The 18,641-nt window shown below is 32.7% G+C and overlaps 3 protein-coding genes across 6 annotated transcripts in view; 2 read left to right on the top strand and 1 right to left on the bottom strand.

Moving 5' to 3' along the window:
* Positions 1 to 5,717, bottom strand: part of Usp15-31 (Ubiquitin specific protease 15/31) — a 69,747-nt gene extending 64,030 nt beyond the window's left edge. The window contains exon 1 of the mRNA XM_074179916.1: positions 4,824 to 5,717. Within this exon, the coding sequence (XP_074036017.1) occupies positions 4,824 to 5,588 (765 nt within the window). The 5' untranslated portion in view covers positions 5,589 to 5,717. The remainder of the gene's footprint in view (positions 1 to 4,823) is intronic.
* A 2,494-nt stretch (positions 5,718 to 8,211) lies between these two features.
* LOC111508046 (U5 small nuclear ribonucleoprotein 40 kDa protein) lies at positions 8,212 to 11,284 on the top strand. The gene is made up of 4 exons (XM_074179915.1): positions 8,212 to 8,623; positions 8,680 to 8,809; positions 10,318 to 10,700; positions 10,822 to 11,284. The coding sequence occupies exons 1-4, from the start codon at positions 8,516 to 8,518 to the stop codon at positions 11,239 to 11,241; spliced, it is 1,041 nt and encodes a 346-aa protein (XP_074036016.1). The 5' UTR covers positions 8,212 to 8,515; the 3' UTR covers positions 11,242 to 11,284.
* A 145-nt stretch (positions 11,285 to 11,429) lies between these two features.
* Positions 11,430 to 16,361, top strand: LOC141484693 (uncharacterized). 4 transcript variants are annotated; one of them, XM_074179914.1, is made up of 3 exons: positions 11,430 to 14,160; positions 14,241 to 14,342; positions 14,418 to 16,361. In XM_074179914.1, exon 3 carries the CDS (start codon positions 14,444 to 14,446, stop codon positions 16,337 to 16,339), a length of 1,896 nt encoding a protein of 631 aa, XP_074036015.1. In that variant the 5' UTR covers positions 11,430 to 14,160; positions 14,241 to 14,342; positions 14,418 to 14,443; the 3' UTR covers positions 16,340 to 16,361. The 4 variants fall into 4 exon arrangements, with proteins under 4 accessions (XP_074036015.1, XP_074036012.1, XP_074036014.1 ...); XM_074179911.1 differs by having other exon boundaries at positions 14,241 to 16,361; XM_074179913.1 differs by having other exon boundaries at positions 11,430 to 14,342.
* The last annotated feature ends 2,280 nt before the right edge of the window (positions 16,362 to 18,641 follow it).

Here is an 18,641-nt window from a genome sequence, read left to right as displayed (position 1 = left end):
TGTTGTCAATTGTTTAAGTGAATTTAATGAATTCGTGAGCAAAATGTCCCCGTTTGGTTATAGGAACGAAAAAATTTTAAATTTGAAAATGATCTATGCTGAATGTAATCGAAAAACCGAAAAAGTATCCGAAAAAACCCAAAACGAATCACAAAGGCTGTTGAAAAATTGTTTGCATCGTGGATAATTTCTTCCAAAAATAACCAAATGAAAGCCTCAGACGGATAATGAAGATCTGAAAATAGATGTTCTTAGATATTTTACTGCTCATACGAATGCATCTTTGAAAGATTGTTAGCAAAACCTACCAGTTAAACCCAGAACCGCTAATGCATTAATATTAATTTATCATTGACTGTGTCACATATTCATAAAGAACAATAGGATGTTACAATAGTATCTTATTGACCACATATTTTCGGTAACTGAAAACACATAATGATAGTACTTAGCTATTTCCATTAAAATTTTCAATAACAATAGCAATTCGACTGATTTTCATCAGTTCATTGTTGGGTAACACTCTACTATTCACAAATTATTTATGATTAACTATAGGAAAGAAATTTTGTTGTAAATCCAAATATTTGTTTCCTTGATAGCCCATCAGACAGATAAGCCAATTGCAAATAAATGTTTCAACCTTGAATCGAATGTTTACTTCAATTTTAAATTAAATGATGCTATAATCACGATGAGGTCAGGTCGCCATTGAAGAAATATTACACAAGTTTCATAATAGAAAATGCAAGTACATAATTACATCTCTTTTTTTTGTTCAAGACAAACAGTTCTATGACATTGCGAACAATACTTAATCTCCTTCATATTTGGAATGGATTCAGTTAATTCAACTTAAGTAAACATTTCATAACTTTTTATTTTACTAGGGTACCGACCCGGCTTCGCACAGGTAGCAGAACAACGAATTATTTATATTTATGAGACTATATTTATGAGACTTAGCGACTGGAGAAATGTACAACAAAATTGATTAACAGGGTCTCTCAGTCAAAAAATCAAACTCTGCTCTACTTTACCAAGCTTTCGCATCTATTGGGAAGCTTCTTCAGGACCTCGAACTTCACTGTTTAAGAACTCTTTCATTTGGAGAACTGCGTTTATGTGGAATAAACTTTGTGAGAATGTTTTTCCAAATGAATTTAATCTTCAGCGATTCAAATCCAATGTGTATCGCTACTTTCGCACAGACACAGCTATTAGAGCGTCTTAAGGATTTTCCTATAGTTCTTGTGTTTTGTCCTTGAAAAAATCAATATGGCGGCACTATGACGTCATCTATAGAAATATTATCAAACAACTCGATGTACGGAGAAACAAACGCCGAAGTTTGCTGTTTTTGAATGAATTTCAAAAATTAAAATTTCTCACTAATCCACGTATTTTTTTCTGATTTTTTTCTCAAATCCATATTTTACTTCATTCATATCGAAAATCTCAATTGGAAGTGATATTTTTTGAACTTCAACATCCAAAAATAATTCTTTTACTATGTTACTGTTACTATGTTAATGTTCATTTTTCTGTGTCAGTGAAAAAGTAAAAGTGTCAAAGATGCTCTTTATCATCGTGAGTTGATAACCACTTATTCAATGTAAAAAAAAATTACCAGCATTGTATCTTGGACATTTTTTGTAGTAGAAGAGGTACATTTCGATGCCAAAGGTCAAAAAATATCGCTTCCTTTGAAGATATTTATTTCTACAGAAGACGTCATAGTGGTGCCATATTGAATTTAGAGAAAATGGCTCCTACGCCAGTTTCAATAGAAATGGCCACATGTGTTGTTATGGCGTTGAAAAGATAATTGTATATCTGATCAAGTGGTCAAAAAAAAATACAGAATTCTATTTGAAACTCGGATTCATATTCGGTTAACCCTTTATAGATTTTCGGGTGTTTAATGATTAAAAATATTGGCTTCGATGAACTATACCTTTATTCCGAATTTCACATTTCATTCCTCATAAAAAACTAAATGGCGCCGTATACAATGATTTCGCTGTCACATTTATTATCTCTTATAGTGTCTCATCAGCTTGTACATCTAAAAGGTTGCCGTTTTTACCTGAAGGACATGCTTTTCAAGATATAAGGGATGCAAGTTTAACCTAAAACTTTCAGTCCAGAACATTATAAAGTATTTGAGAACATTTCAAAACTTTTCAGAACATATCGGAACATTCTGGAATGTTCGAATAATCTGGAACGTTCGGGAACATCCCAAGTCATTGTGTAAGATTCCAGAATGCTGTTTATGTGTGGGTGAGGCTATCCACAGGTGGAGATATATAAAGGAAGACTTCAAATAGACAGTTTCTTTTTTCCAATAAGGGGTGTAAGTTTTGAAGGTAATCCCCGGTTATTACTATTATTCAGAGTTCTAGTAGAGTATAAATCGTCTGGCAAGATATTAACACAACATACTTGGACCCTAGCAAATAAGGCTGATACTCGAAAATGGATTACTGCAGTAAAAAAATCAACTAATTTCAATCTGGCTTCAGGCCAAAAAAACTCAAATAAAAACATACTTCTATTCTTAGTATCTGGAATTCAGTAGGCATACGTAATTATGAGTCCAATTATTATTCATGAAATGGAATTTACAATCAAATGTGTTAAGGCTTTTAATAATATTTGGAATGGATTCAACTAAAATTCACGCCAATGACTCGAATGATATCAAATACCTTTTTTATTCAAAGGTAGTTCAAACGATTGTCATTATTTGTAACTGTTATAAAAAAATAATGACACGTTTTATGACTTCTGAAAAAATGCAAATGATTGAAAAAAGCAGGCATCCCGGCTGAGCTGTATTTAGTATGTTTCTTTGGTATCAGGCCATAATTTTTTTCTCATTTTGTAGCTCAACCTTTTTTTGAATTAGACTATACCATGATTTCAGGTTCATTTAAGGCTCCTTTTCACTTTTTGGAAACTTTGAATTTGCATTATCTTTGGACTCCATCCTTACCCTATTAAATAATTATTTGCTCCTTGTTTGAATTTGATATTTGGGTGACTACCTCAGGCACACATGGCAAAAGCAGATATAATTTTCTACAAACCTTCTTCGAATATGGGAGGAATAATAGTACGAGTATATGAAAAGTTTATACTCATTTTGGGCTACTATTTGGGCTTTACTATTAAGCTAACAAAACCAAATCCTTCACTTGTTGGAAATATTAAAATAACAATAATTTTAGGTTCATTTTATGCTGCTTCATTAGCCTCTTGAACCATGGAATGAACCTAAAATTCCTAAATGTTTGTATCTCTCAGAAATTCGAAGAATATTTCCATAAAATTATTTCATTTGATGCATATTCAAAATTTATAAAAAAAATTAAGATTTCGATTTGCTTCCGCCAGCTTAAAGTTGAAGCTAGATCCGCCATTTGAAAAAAACATCTTGTAATAATGGAAATGTTGTAAAGGAACACAATGTCACATTTGTTGTAGAGAACATATCGTGGTTGAATATTTGTGTCAATGTTTTCAATACATGACACTCTTTTCTATTTTAAAAGCCGATTCAGATTTCCTAGTCCGTTTCTCAATTATAGACTGGTCAATTTAACGCTTGAAAGATGCTATCTTATAGCGAAACACGTGTCATGGTTTTGTAAACTTTCAAGTGAAAATTTCATATTAAAGTGTAAGCTACATTGAAAAGTTATTGAAGAAGTAGAAAAAGAACATGATTTAGTCTTGGTCCTAAAAGTTGAAATTTGGAAAATTTTAAGGACATGAAATATCCTATAAATGATTTTATGGAAAAATACTCAATGACAGTCATTTTTTTGTGGACCTTCTTTGAATATTTTTACTTTCGCCAATATAAAAAATATAAAAATTGTAATGGAGAACATGTGTAGAAAGGGCAAACTTTTTCGTTCACCCCATTGAGTGAGTATAAATTCAAAGTATTTACCACAAAAAAAAAAGTTCTATTTACTTATCAGTAACTTTTTTTTTTCGGGTTTTCCTGCAGCTGGCGCCCTGGAGCGCCAATTAATTTTTATTGTTGTTTTTATTTAATTTTTATCGTTGTTTTAATAAAAGTTTTATTAATCTACTTATTTCATATTTAATATTTCATATTTAATAACTTTGCCTATCAAAAAAAGAGCTAAGAAATTATACAATACATACATATTGAACATTTTTCCTTTATATAATTAAGGGACAAGGACTAAGATTTTTAAGTCAACAAATGATGGAAACTCTTTAGTATTTTTAAATAACGACTCCATTTATCTAAGTTACTTTTAATCTGTTAGAAATGAGAATTGAAAATCTAACTATCCTTTCTCAATGTACTAATGATGACCTAAATAATTTTGATGCATTTTTTGAGGAAACTGAAGCTTCCTACATAAATATGATTTAATTAGCTTTCAACTCAAGGTCAGTGACTCAAGGTAAAGGATTTAGATGAAATATTTAATAGAAAATGTAATATGTTTGCTAGGTCAATTGTATAAATTAAAATAGTTATTCATTATGATATAATGTTATATGATATATTTCATAATTCATGTGGTAAAGTAGATTTTATCGAATTTGTCACAATGAACTTTATCTCAGAATGGAATGATGAAATTCATGTAAAAATATACCCCTTTCAATTTAATCTGAGTAGTAACATGAGTGAATTTGCTGCATGAGACTGTGATAATTGAGACAACATGAATTTCATTAACATTATGGGCAATTAAAAAACAATATAACAATATTGAATTTTGCAATTTTCTTGAGAAAAATGGCAAGATAAAATAGAAATGACTCACCTTTATAGATTTAAACTTTTTCTTGGATGCAGTATTCAAATCTTCATGAACTTTATCTAGAAGCCACTGTAAAAATTCCAGCGCATCATGCTGTTGAGTGCCCTTATACTGAGCCCCATGTCTTTCAACCACTTGTTTAAAGTTAGTACTTAACTCAGGACTATACTGGCAAGACCAAAGGGCTTTAAGGAGTAATGCCAGCTGTTCTGTAACTTCACCTTTGGTCCCAAATTTCTTGGAGTTGAGCTTATTCCTTCGAGATAAGTCTATTTTATATCTGTCGAGAACAAAATATTCGGCCAGAACATCGGTATGTGAAATACATTGTAAAACTGCGTTTATGAAACAAGTATTTCCATGATTTTTCAAACCAGTGACTCCTGGAGTATCCTCGGGTCCCCAAGTTTGTAAGCCTACAGGTGGAACTCTGTTGTTTTCTAAATTACTATTTATGCCCGGCACACCTCCAATATGTTGTGCTATTTTATTTATGAACTTTCTTATAGAAGGTCGCCTGAATATTTTTTTGTTTAGATCAGCCTCATTTGTAACTATCTTCAAATCCGATTCATCTTTCGTTTTCGATCTTCGTTTTGACATTCTCGTTGGATTAAATGGATTTCTCGGCAAGGTAAAAGATCTTTTTAATTTTGGTAATTCATTGGGTTGGATAGTGTTATCAGGTATAGTGAGCGTCATTTCGTTGCTGTTCAATATTCCTGTAGAATTTGATTTTTTTCTGATAAACTTTGCACTTTCGCACATCACACCATTATAGTCATAATAAAATAAACTTCACTTTATAAAATATCCAAAATTCATAATTCAATGCTACACAACTAAACTACTCAAATTCGGCCATTTGTCAATTGTCAGACTACTGACAGTACTGAGTACTGACACAGAATCGAACTACTCGTCACTGGTCAAGTCACAGCATAAGGACGACAGATTCTGATGAGGGCTTTAAACTTAAAGTAAATAAAAAATACTCTGAGGCTTGAAAGATAAAATGTCTTGGTTCACAGCACATAATATCGGAACTGTGTTTTGGGGTATAGTCCGAAAGTAAACAATTACTAACCGGTAATGAACAGCGGTCACCTGAAAAACTATAAACTAGTGATTACTTCCGAAACAAATTACCAGGAAAAATGACAGCAGTTGGTAACCGCTCTATATGCTGATGACGCTTGGTTAAGCCTTTTCCAACAAACCGTGATCTGTCACCACTTATCCAGGATTATGACAGAAACGGTTAGTTTTGGCCTGAGCAAGATTTTGGTTATTTTCAGACCCAATCCTTGTTCTGGAACAGGGTTAATATTATAGAGTCGACTTTGACGAGGGGATACCTGAAGAAAAAAATAAGGTGTGGTTGCTAATATTTCAGACTTAAAATCTATTTTGGCAATTTATTGTTTTTGTTAATAAATTTGCCTGAAATTTTTTTTGTTTACTATTTTGTATCATTGATAAGTGTTTCACAGTTTGTTTATTCATCTCTTCATAGTATAGAGTGCATTGGAAGTTTTAAATATTTTAATATAGCCATATTTTAATATGATTGGTGCTCTGTATGTCGATTTTTGCAAAACCCTTATTATTATTCATTTCAATCAAGATTTTATTATTGTGTTTATTGTTGTATTGGTTGATTTATCTTCTATTCTATACTTGTTATTATTATAGTTTTTATTGTATATTTTTGTAAGGTTGATTTGAAAAACAGCTTATGCTGATAATCCGCCTGTTCATCTAATTTATTTTTGATGAATAAAGTCGATTTATTATTATTATTATTATTATTATTATAAGTGCTTTGTAAACAAATGCTTGAATAATTAGTCTGCCACTTCAAATTACATCTCTCAAATTTGGTGAAGGACTGTCACCAGGGGCTGTGAGGAAACTGCGGACACTAAATTCTTCATGTAATAGGTTGTTTTGAAAGTTTTTTCCATTTTATTGTCATGTGTGTTTGTCGTTCAATGTCTCATTAAATATGTATTCTACTGTGCCGTGGTATATACTGATGACAGAGAATTTCGGACTCTATACATTGATCTGGTTCATTATTTTCTAGATTTTTATGCTGTCGAAATTGCTCGTTGGCAAAAGTGCACTGATTCAAATGGCGCTTATTTCGATTGAATTGAATTAGTAATTACTGAGATATCACAGTTTAGAGTGAACTCATGAAAACGGACAAAACTTTTGAAACAACAAAACAAATTAAAAAGGAAAAATTTCATTCACATGGATACATTTCTTGGAACTGAATTAATGTCAATTCAGCCTCCTGAAGGTTCCAATCTTGTTGGCGAAATGCGCTATGAGAGTCAGTGTTTTTTTATTTGATGTTTGAGTAATTAGACTCTGTTGAGAATATTTTAAGAATACATGATTTTTTTTGTGAAAATTTGTATGGTAGTATTTTTATTTAATTTAAAATTTCATATGTTGCTTCGTAATGACAAAATAGTTTTTTTTTTGGTATTGAGTTATGAGCATGAAACCAGCAATATAACGTGAAAAGATTGAAAAATATGATGGAAATGACCCATACTTGCTGAAAATGCATAATATCATATTCAAAAAACACACTTCCAAGTGTGGCTACGTCGAAATGGGTATTTCAGTCCGGTTTCTAGAGAGTTTTGTATTTTTGAAATATTGCGGTTTATGCTCTTCAAAGAAGTGTATTTCATTTAGTGTTTTTTTATTACTAGTTTTCATGTTTTCGTATTTGCGAGAATGAAATTGTTCAATAAGAATTGGAGATACGAATAATTTGATAGTTTACTACTCTATCGACATTCTGCCAAATATGCTGGCTCTACAGTTCTGAAATGAAGCCAAAATGGTTTTCAAAGAGTACGTGCAATATATAAATTCTTGGTATGTGTATTCCAATTTTTTCAATTCATCCAAGATCAATCAAATTTTCAACATACATAAAGGAGGTTGATGTGATGTTACAAATGGGATATTGTGACAATATTATATTTAAATATTTTCTCTGTATATGATAACAATTACATTATAATGTTACACTGATATCACAATCTGATACGCCATGGTATAATTATGAGAAAAAAGTAACTATTGACATCTCAAAGCCTTATCACAGTACCTACTCATCGTGATATCTTAAGGACATCTGTGAAATGTGGCTATGTAACATGTTGGCTGGGTATCATCATATCCTTGATGAGGTTGTAGTAGTAATCCTATATTCTTATATTCTACGATTTACAAAAATGTTATGAACATTGAACCTTTTTTTACTTTTTGAAAAACTTTCGATATTTTCCAGAGACGATATATTTGAAAATGCAGAAATAAATTATTCCGACTTACATAAAGCCAATGCATATAAAAGATGACATGTATTACATATTTTTTGTGATTCCATGATATGCCCCATTCGGAATAAATATCAAATATTTCAACTTCTTTGCGGCATTTGTGGCAGCCATTTTGCAAAATTCGGGCGAGCATGGCTGCGCCTTAATTGTTATCCCGAATCAATGACCTTAACCAATGCCAAGAAGATGAATATTTAGTAAGGTTAGGTCACAGTGGTTGTTGTTTGGTTAGGTATTAGATGTCAGTTTACTGATTTGCTTGTAGAGGCTTTGTTTTGTATACAAAATCAGAAACTGTTCCACCAAAGTGGAGTTTAAACCATGGTTGTAGAAAAGAGGAAAGCTGAAGATTCTTCTCTCGTTCCCGTTGAAAAAAGATCAAGAAATGAAGTCGCCAACAAGAATAAAAACACTTCGGTATTACAAGCAGTAAGGTCTATTTTGACGGTATTTCCTGAGGGGTAATAATATTATTTATTTTTTAGACACCTGCGAGAACCTCGAATCTGTTTGCTCCAATTATGCTCCTGGAAGGTCATGAAGGAGAAATATTTACTGTAGATTTTCATCCGGAGGGACAATATATAGCTTCCTCAGGATTTGACAGAAAAATTTGTATGTATTAATCTATAATCTGCTGAACCTGGTATAATTACAGTTTTTTTTATCAGTTCCACATGCAAATGTGACATTTCAGTTTCTTACTATACTAATTTATGCATGTGAAAATACATACTACATTTTTAAAATCAACTTTGATTCAGGAAGTTAATGTACCGCCGACTTTTTGTTTCCAGAAATTCTCATATTAATGTCAGGTTAGGTTGAGTTAAAAATTTGTCAACAAAATAATTGATATCATATAGTCAGGATATTTCCACCTACAACTGAAATCAAAATCATATATAAATAATTTATCTAAAATATTCATTTCTGACTTCTTTAGGCATTTTAGCTGAGTAATTTTATATATTTATATATTTCACATACATATTTTTTTGTTTCCTGATAATGTATCCAATGTCAAAATTTGGCACCACCGTCTACTTTTGGAGATACAACCACACAAAAATAAAAAAAATTACTATTTCACTTTCAACTTTTTTCCATGTATAATTTCATCAAAATTAATTTTTTCTAGTAAGCCACATTATAATTGTTTATGATACTAAGTGACATATTTACAAGGAACTTTTTTTGTTTGTTGTCTACATTACAGTGTACATTATAATGTTACACTGATATCACAATCTGATACGCCATGGTATAATTATGAGAAAAAAGTAACTATTGACATCTCAAAGCCTTATCACAGTACCTACTCATCGTGATATCTTAAGGACATCTGTGAAATGTGGCTATGTAACATGTTGGCTGGGTATCATCATATCCTTGATGAGGTTGTAGTAGTAATCCTATATTCTTATATTCTACGATTTACAAAAATGTTATGAACATTGAACCTTTTTTTACTTTTTGAAAAACTTTCGATATTTTCCAGAGACGATATATTTGAAAATGCAGAAATAAATTATTACGACTTACATTGATTTCCCTTTCCCCAAGTGGTTCCAGGATATTAGTCAACTTGCTACCTAATTCTTTAAGTATTCTGTTTTGCTATTGATAGAGTTGCTGTTTCTAACCTTTGAAATAAAAAATAAAGTTGATCACATATATTTCATCTCGCATTCAAAGTGAAATTGATGACTGTTCTAGACTAATCTGCAATTGAAGAATCCTGCACTGACACCTGTCTGATATAATCCAACACCCTTCGTGGTATTAGCCAGGGGAGTAGTTGTTTTCTGATGGGTGTCAGTCCATTAACCTACAGTGTAGGGAGTTGAGACTGGCCTGAACAAATCGTTCTTTTAGATGATTTGTTTTTTTACTCTACAATTTGTCTATGAAATAAATTTAATAATGCAATATTTGAGAATAAGATATGACAGTTTGAAAATCTTGCATGCGACATAATATATCATCATTTGAGAGTAGGTACCCTTAACTTACAAAAAAAGGGTTCCAGATACAAATAATTCAATTATGCATGTTCAATATAGTTATTTATTTAAGGAATATTTCATACAGTGTACAACTATCTGCTGACTTTTTTTTAGTTTTATGGAGTGTTTATGGTGAATGTGAAAATATATCAGTTATGACAGGCCATACAGGAGCAGTCACTGAATTACATTTCACAACAGATGGATCAAATATCTTCACTTCTAGTACTGATCATACGTTAGGTTTATGGGATATAGTAACATCACAGAGGATCAAAAAGTACAAGGGGCATACCACCTTTGTAAACTGTGTTCAAGGTGCTAGAAGAGGGCCCCAATTATTATGTTCAGGGAGTGATGACAGTACCTTGCGAATCTGGGATATTAGGAAGAAACAGAGTGTTGCTACACTAAATACAGTTTACCAAACAACAGCTGTGAGTTTTAATGACACAGCTGAACAGATTTTCAGTGGAGGAATCGATAATGATATCAAGGTAAGTTGTTCTTTATATATTAACCTTGCCCAAGGTCAGATTCCAAAAAGGAATCCAAAGACAAATTTATAACACAATTTTTAAAAAAAATTCATGAGCGATGATTTCATTAATTTTTCAGGTGTGGGATGTCCGAACGAAAGAAATCCTTTATTCATTACGGGGACACACTGATACAATTACAGGCCTGTCGTTAAGTTCTGATGGTTCTTATCTTTTGAGCAATTCAATGGACAACACACTAAGAATATGGGATGTAAGAGCCTTTGCACCTGCTGAAAGGTGTGTGAAAATTTTCAATGGACATCAACATAATTTTGAGAAAAACTTGTTACGATGTGCATGGTCTTCTGATGGAACCAAAGTTTCTGCGGGTTCAGCAGACAGATTCGTTTATATTTGGGATACCACATCTAGAAGGATAATTTATAAACTTCCCGGGCATAATGGTAGTGTTAACGATATTAAATTCCATCCTGAAGAGCCTATAATTTTGTCCGGTGCAAGTGATAAACAATTATATTTAGGAGAAATTGATTGAATTTCGTGTAGGTTATAAGTCTAATAAATATTTCAAAGTCGAATGATTGATTCAGGTTTTTTATGCCTTCATCAACACTATAAGGGAATGTATAACGAAACTCTCAGTAACCTCTAAGAAAGGAAAGATAATTATACAAATAAAATCAATTAAGCAATAAATCTAAAATGCTATGGCGGAACATTGGTGACATGACCTGTTTAAACCAACCAGAAAGCTGGAATCCATTTGACGCTGCAAATTGCTATTTTATTAACGTGGTCTCGGTCCTTGTAGGAAAATATTGGCATGAAAAATGATTTTGGAAAAGCAATAGATCTTCAGAATCATACACTGTTCCTGAACCCTGTGCAGAATGTGAATTATTCTTGATAAAAACCAATATGGAGAATAAAATGAGCAAGGGAATTGATGAAGTACCCAGTCATATATTAAAAAGATGTGCCCTTGAAATGGTACCTGTTTCAATTTACCTAATAGATCTTTTGAGTTGGGAGTTTTTCCAGATGAATATCCATCCATGTGAAGACACGCCTGAAGAAGCCAGCACGTGATGTAAAACTGTTTAGTGAAAATCTCACAATGAAGTGTTTCTTGAATAGTAGTAGGCTGCAAGGCCCGTGGCATTTGCTTTCTCCTGCAATATGGCACTGGTTCGTTTTCCAATCTATCACAATTATTTCACCAGTGAATTTCTTTTGTTTGCTGGTGAAATATAAACTTACTGTAATTGGATATAGACAAATGTCATAAATTTACTCACTTTCCAATCTGTCTATCACAATTATTTCACCAGTGAATTTCTTCTGTTTGCTGATAAAATATAAACTTACTACAATTGAATATAGACAAATGTCATAAATTTACTTTTTTCCAAAACAAAAATCCCATAAATAGTCCACATAAAATGAAGCAATCGGAACTGGAAACTACAAATATAATCAAAGATTCAGGAATCACTCGTGACCCAAAAATGTCATTCAAACCCTATATTGCAAATGTTACTTCTAGAGCACTAAAAATATTAGGTTTCACTCTTGAATCTGCCGAGGAGTTCTCTCTATCTTCCTTAAAAATCATATATTGTTCAATTGTTAGATCAATAATCAAAACTCCACAATTTGGTGTCCCTCATATATTGTGGATATTTATATGCTTGAAAGTGTTCAAAACAAGTTTCCAAAGTATTCTACATACAAACCAGGATAGTATATTGGCGAATATAACTATAAAATTATATCAAATACTCTGGCTCATAGAAGTTTAGAATCAGATCTTACACTAATTAACAAAATAATAATGGTAGCATTAGTTCCCCGGAAGTTGTTGAACTTATAACTTCAAATGTGAATCCTAGAACAAGAAATACAGTAATCTTCAAAGTATCTTTTCATCATACCAACTATGGCCTGAATGGGTCTATAGGTAGAATTTCAAGATATGCAAACACTTACAATGTGGATTTGGAACTTTTAATTTTTTTTGAATAATTTGAAAGGACTGAAAAGATTGTTATTGATTGAATCATTTTTGCATTTTTTCCATATTTTTTCTTTACATCTAGCTGATAGTTGTAGTATTGAGCCCTGTTTATCGTATATATAAATGACTTGTCTTTGATTTTATCAGATACTTTTACCACCTTATATCGTGGGGTGAGAACTACAACTAGGTAACTACAAATTTGGTGAAATCTGGATAAGTGCACATATAAATTCCATTAGGTGAGGCCCACACCATACTACAACTAGATATCTGTTGTAGACATTTTACAGGAGTTATTTAGAGTTTTCAAAACTAGATAAGTTGATGATCAGAAAAAAAGTTCAATCTACAACTAGATAAGTTCACTTATCTAGTTGTTCAACTTAGCAGAACTGCAAGATTGAAGCAACAATTAGGCAACTCAACATGTCTAGTTGTAGCACTACAAGTCTGGGGCTTCATGTTTAAAATCAACAGGTGGCTCTAGTTGTCTTGGTAAGGTTGGATGTAAACAGTGTGTGATATTGAGTGCTTTATTCTTCTAAAACTCCAAGATGTATTCAAGAACAAGACGTATATTGCAATTATGCGACATCAACATTAGTAAGTATAATTTTATTAATCAATTCATTAAAATACCGTTACCGGCTAAATAACTTACTTAGGTAATTGAGGATACCAACTCCTTTTGTCAATATCAAAAAGTATTTTTAAACTAGAACTTACAGAGCAATGAAATAGAATGCCGACATTAAAATTATCGGAATAGTCATACAGCGCGGCCAGTAGGTTATGCCGAGCAATGAATTCTACCGGGTTAATGGCGGCAATTCCTTTGATGTGATCTTTGGCGGCACAGTAAGCACGGAAAGCAATCAAGGACGCCGTATTAAAATTTAATTGTAATGTTGTTACAATTCAATAATGTAATTGAAACTTTTGTTTTCTTCCCACACCTTAGAAAAGTTTGATTTTCAGTTGAGACCTTTTGACTTTGGTTGATATCTGATCACCGCTCGCTTAGTTATATCAGAAAATGCGTGAGGCAGGTGCCGGGTTGAAGTACCTCTAAGTATTTTGTTTTATATTTGATTTCAAATCGGATTCGATTCACAGTTTAATTTTTTTTTCTTCAATTTACGTTCTATACATTTTTTCATTCGAGTTTTCGTCATGCAAGAATTTAACATTTTTTTTTTCTAATGTTTCTAATAGTTCTGTTCGATAGTATATTCATGTAACTTTTGCAAGGGTCCCCGTACCGGTTTAAAATTACATTAGGAAAATATATCATAATTTCATAATTTACATTCATTTATATTGATGTAGGTAACGACTGCAGATTGAAATCAGAAGCTAGACCATGTAGTCCATCCTCTCGACATCACGCTATACCTGAAGCTCACAGAGCAAATGACTTTACTGGAGAGACTTGTGAGTAACCATTCATCAAACACTTTACTTATGGAGTGGCTTACAATCAACTATTCTAATTTTATATTTCTCGTTACTAGCGGCACAACCAGAAGAAGTGGGGAATTTAAATGGTACATCCTACAACAGCGATTCCATCCCTGGGCCCAGTCATTCTGCTGAAACCAACACTAGGAGACCAGGTGAGAAACTCGACACTCTTAACTTCAATTATGATACAGATGAGGAAGTTGATGAAGAGCCTTTGTTCTCATCAGAACACTCCGAATTTTGCCCAGAGGAAATGTCTGCAGACGAAACCTCTGAAAGTGACACTGACTACGTCCATACACATCGGATCCGAAAAAAGAAGAACAGCACTGGACGTCTCGACGGAATGGAGGTGTTTCCAGAGCCGACGGTGGAACCACGAAAACGGTTTAGATGTCCAAGCAAATGGGCAAGGACTTTAAGCAAGGAAAAGAGGGCTAGGGGCGAATCGTATGTCTCTTCACGGAAGAAAGTTATACCTGCGATCCAAATGAAACCCCCGTGCCAAAATTGCAGGAGCCAATGCAACTCAAAAATTTCGGAAGAGGAGCGAAATAGGATTTTTTCAGCCTATTATGCATTAGGTGAATATAGCAGGCAGAGGGATTTTATTCATGCCAATACTGAAAAATTGACTAAAAAGCGCATAACAGCCGATAATTCAAAACGGAATTTTACTGTCACACTTTATCTTCCCAGCCAGGGAAAAAAAGTTAAAGTGTGCAAGACAATGTTCCTCAATACCTTGGGCATTAAAAAAGGTGTTGTAGACATAGCGATGAAAAAGCGAACCACCGAAAATACTAACCAAGAAGATAAGAGAGGAAGACACATCAAGAAGCAAACTTCACCAGACATTGTTCAAAATGTAAAAGCACACATCGAAAGTTTTCCTGTCATGCCGTCTCATTACTGTCGTGCAACCACCAAGCGCCTTTACCTGGATCAGAGTCTGAACGTTAACCGAATGTACAACATGTACATTCAAGTTTGTAGTGAAAATGATGAACCTAAGGCAACTTTACCTTTTTATCGAAAAATTTTCAACGAGTGCTACAATTTAGGATTCCATCATCCAAAAAAGGATCAGTGCCGAGTTTGCTCTCATTACACCAATGCTTCATCAAACGAGAAAGACACCTTAAAGGAAGACTATACAAAGCACTTACAGCTGAAAGATAGAGCTCGTACCGAAAAAATGAAAGACAAAGAAGAAGCACAAAATTCAAATGGCGAATCTGTATGTGCTAATTTCGATTTGCAGCAAGTTCTTCTCGTACCATCTGATCCAGCTAACAATGCTCTATTTTATAAACGAAGACTCGCTACGTACAATTTTACGATATATACACTGAACTCACAGCAAGGTTTCTGCTACATGTGGGACCAGACCCAAGGAGGTAGAGGAAGCTGTGAAATAGCAAGTTGCGTTCACTTGTTTTTAAAAGGCCTCCCTAGTAACGTAAAAAACGTAGTATTTTACAGTGACAGATGTGGTGGGCAAAATCTTAATCAGTTCATCGCAACAATGTTCATGATTGCTGTGCAGGAGCTAGATAATATATCAGTCATTGACATGAAATTTCTAGTCCCGGGCCATACACAGATGGAGTGTGACTCTATGCATTCAGCTGTAGCCACCGAGCTGCAAAGAGTAGGCAAAGCGTCGTGGCCGGAAGACTTGAAGCAGATCGCAAGAAGCGCAAGAAGAAAAGGGGACAAACCCTACCAAGTGTTCGATCTTCTTATCGAAAATATAAATGATTACAAGCTTTTTATGAAGGAAAATCTTACGAACCGGAAGAAGGGTGAAGACTCAGAGGAAGTGCGGTGGCAAAAAATGAGCTGGATGCGTTTCGAAAAATCCGAACCGTATAAGATGAAATTCAGGGAGAATTTTGATGAACCCTTCAAAATCTTAGACTTTAATAAAAGAAGCCGTCGGCACACATTCTTGCAGCTAAAGCAGCGGTATGATCAACCAATCCCCATTACCTCCTTGAAATACAGGGATCTGGTTTCTTTGTTCACACTAAAGCCCCCAGCACTCGGAGATAGGTACAAACAATTTTATCTTGATCTGCCTCATGATGGAGATGTCGGCGAGCCCGAATGCGATTTTGACGATTCTGACAACGAAAATCTATAATTTTTTATTATTGTTTTGTTTTTGCTCAATTTTTATTATAATAATAATAATAATAATAATATTTATTCATCCTCAAAGACGTTGACAAACGTATAGGATAGGTCAGTATTAAGCAGATAAAAATCACATCAAACGATAAAATTGTAGATCAGTAGATAAAAATAATACAATAAAAATTTATACAAATAAGTCAGAATAACAAAAATTAAAACAATTGTAGTTATAAAAATTGAATACGTCATGCCAAAGCCGCATGAACCCATTCAGTCGAGATGGTCCGAGAGAAATTCGCCAATACTATAGTAGGCCTTAGAAAGAAGCAATGTTTTAACTGCTTTTTTAAATGCTACAGTCTTCATCTGTTTGAAATGGTCTGGTAACCGATTGAATAATTTTATTCCCATATATTTGGGAGAATGTTCGAATTTTATAGTTTTATGTTTAGGAATGCTCAACTCCTCTGCATATCGAGTTGGGTAGCTATGATAGAATGAGTTCTTAGTACAGTCTGTTATACATTCGCGAACATAACTTTGTAAATTTAACTAAATAACATCGTTAGATTTTATCGATTTTGATTTTTCGCTTGTAAAAAAATAGTATTAATATTATTTTCAATAAAAACTTAATACTTAATACTAAATAAACTATTCATTTACTACCCTGCTTGTTGAATGTGATTGAATTATTTAGTTTGACTTTAACATTGTGCTATGGAGGCTTCCTAAATTGGATATGAAAAATCATTTATTAAATACAACATTGATCATTTGGAATGTAAGTACTTCTAACTCAACATCAAAAATATCCTTATTGCTAAAACTAGGTAACTGATTTTTTTTTAGGATACATTATATTTCAAGGAATTTTTCTCGTCAATTCTTAGAAAATTGTGGTCAAAACGAGACATAAATACTTCTAATAAAATATAATCCAGAAATGGTAGTAAGATAACTTTTAGTTTAGTCTCCACAGTCTTCCAAAACCTTACTAAAACTTTAATTTGCGTTTTTCTCGAAACAGCTGAATTGTAGTTACCTAGTTGTAGTATTGACCCCACGATATGCAGATGACTCTACTTTACTAATTAAATATAAAAATTTTGACTTATTACAAACAAAAAATTCAGAACTATCAACAAATTATCTGCTTGGTATTCTGACGGATCATTGTTACTAAACTCTAGTAAAACTAAATATACAACATTTCATACTCATCAAAACTCAAACATACTGATACTAAACGTCAATTCAATTAATAGTACCATTGATACAATAACGGATGTTAAATTTCTAGGAGTAACAAGCATACTCACAATACTATGAAAACAGATAACTTTCTGGCACCTGGAATTATCCAAAAATCACCAAATACTTTTGGTTTATACTTGTACAATTCACTTCCTCAGAAGTTGAAAAGTTTGCCAACACTAATTTTTAAACGAAAACTAAAAAATTTTCTTCGATCTGTGTCCTTATACAACAAAAGAATTCATTAGCAATTTAGTTAAACAACATTTAATAGATCATCATATGGAATTTTGACTATATGTTTTTATGAATGGAAATATTTATAAATGTAAGACCTTTTTATTACTTTTATTGGCTTGTCCTACATAACATGTGATCTTACAGGATAAATAAATTCTGTTTAAAAAATTCTGTTTAAAATCTGTTTTTCCGTTAACCAGCTGTCGCACCCCTACGAACGACAACCCTCAGAAGTCGAAACTTGTGCGAGCTAAGGATTAACGAGGTCTTACCTTTTAACGTGTGATTCCTAACATGGAATATTGTATATATTGTATATCGTATTGCATATGTGTGAATTTGTTAATTATTTTATAAAAATAGGCAATGCTATAAATAAGTGAATAAATCGAAATGTAGAGAAACTTATATAGCCAAACCCACTGAATTTTTAAACTCTACAACCATTTTCTATTTGATTTCAAACAATCCAGTACACACATATTCACAAGAAGATAAGGCATATCTGAAAAATTGTTTTATCCAAATCATGACTTTCTGAACTCGCCTCAAGTATTTGCTCTCAATTGGATTTTTTCTTAATTTTTGAATTGTTCTCATTTTATTACAATTATATGATGTTCTTATACCTCCACTTCACTAGCATTACTTGTCATACCATTTTGACTTGTCATAAATGTATTACATACATATGTGTGTGTTTAGCATGAACGTTTTCTTCATAAAATATAAATAAGGAAGCACTGATGGAACTTACAATTACAACAATGAGATTCATCTTTAAATAATTTAAGAGAATTTTGGTACGTACA

Source organism: Leptinotarsa decemlineata, unplaced genomic scaffold, assembly GCF_025532065.1.
Source record: "Leptinotarsa decemlineata unplaced genomic scaffold, Ldec_3_MD MMD2_tig00026282_RagTag_RagTag, whole genome shotgun sequence".
Taxonomy (NCBI): domain Eukaryota; kingdom Metazoa; phylum Arthropoda; class Insecta; order Coleoptera; family Chrysomelidae; genus Leptinotarsa; species Leptinotarsa decemlineata.
The sequence above is the reverse complement of the archived record's forward strand: the minus strand, read 5'-3'. Positions and strand labels throughout refer to the sequence as shown.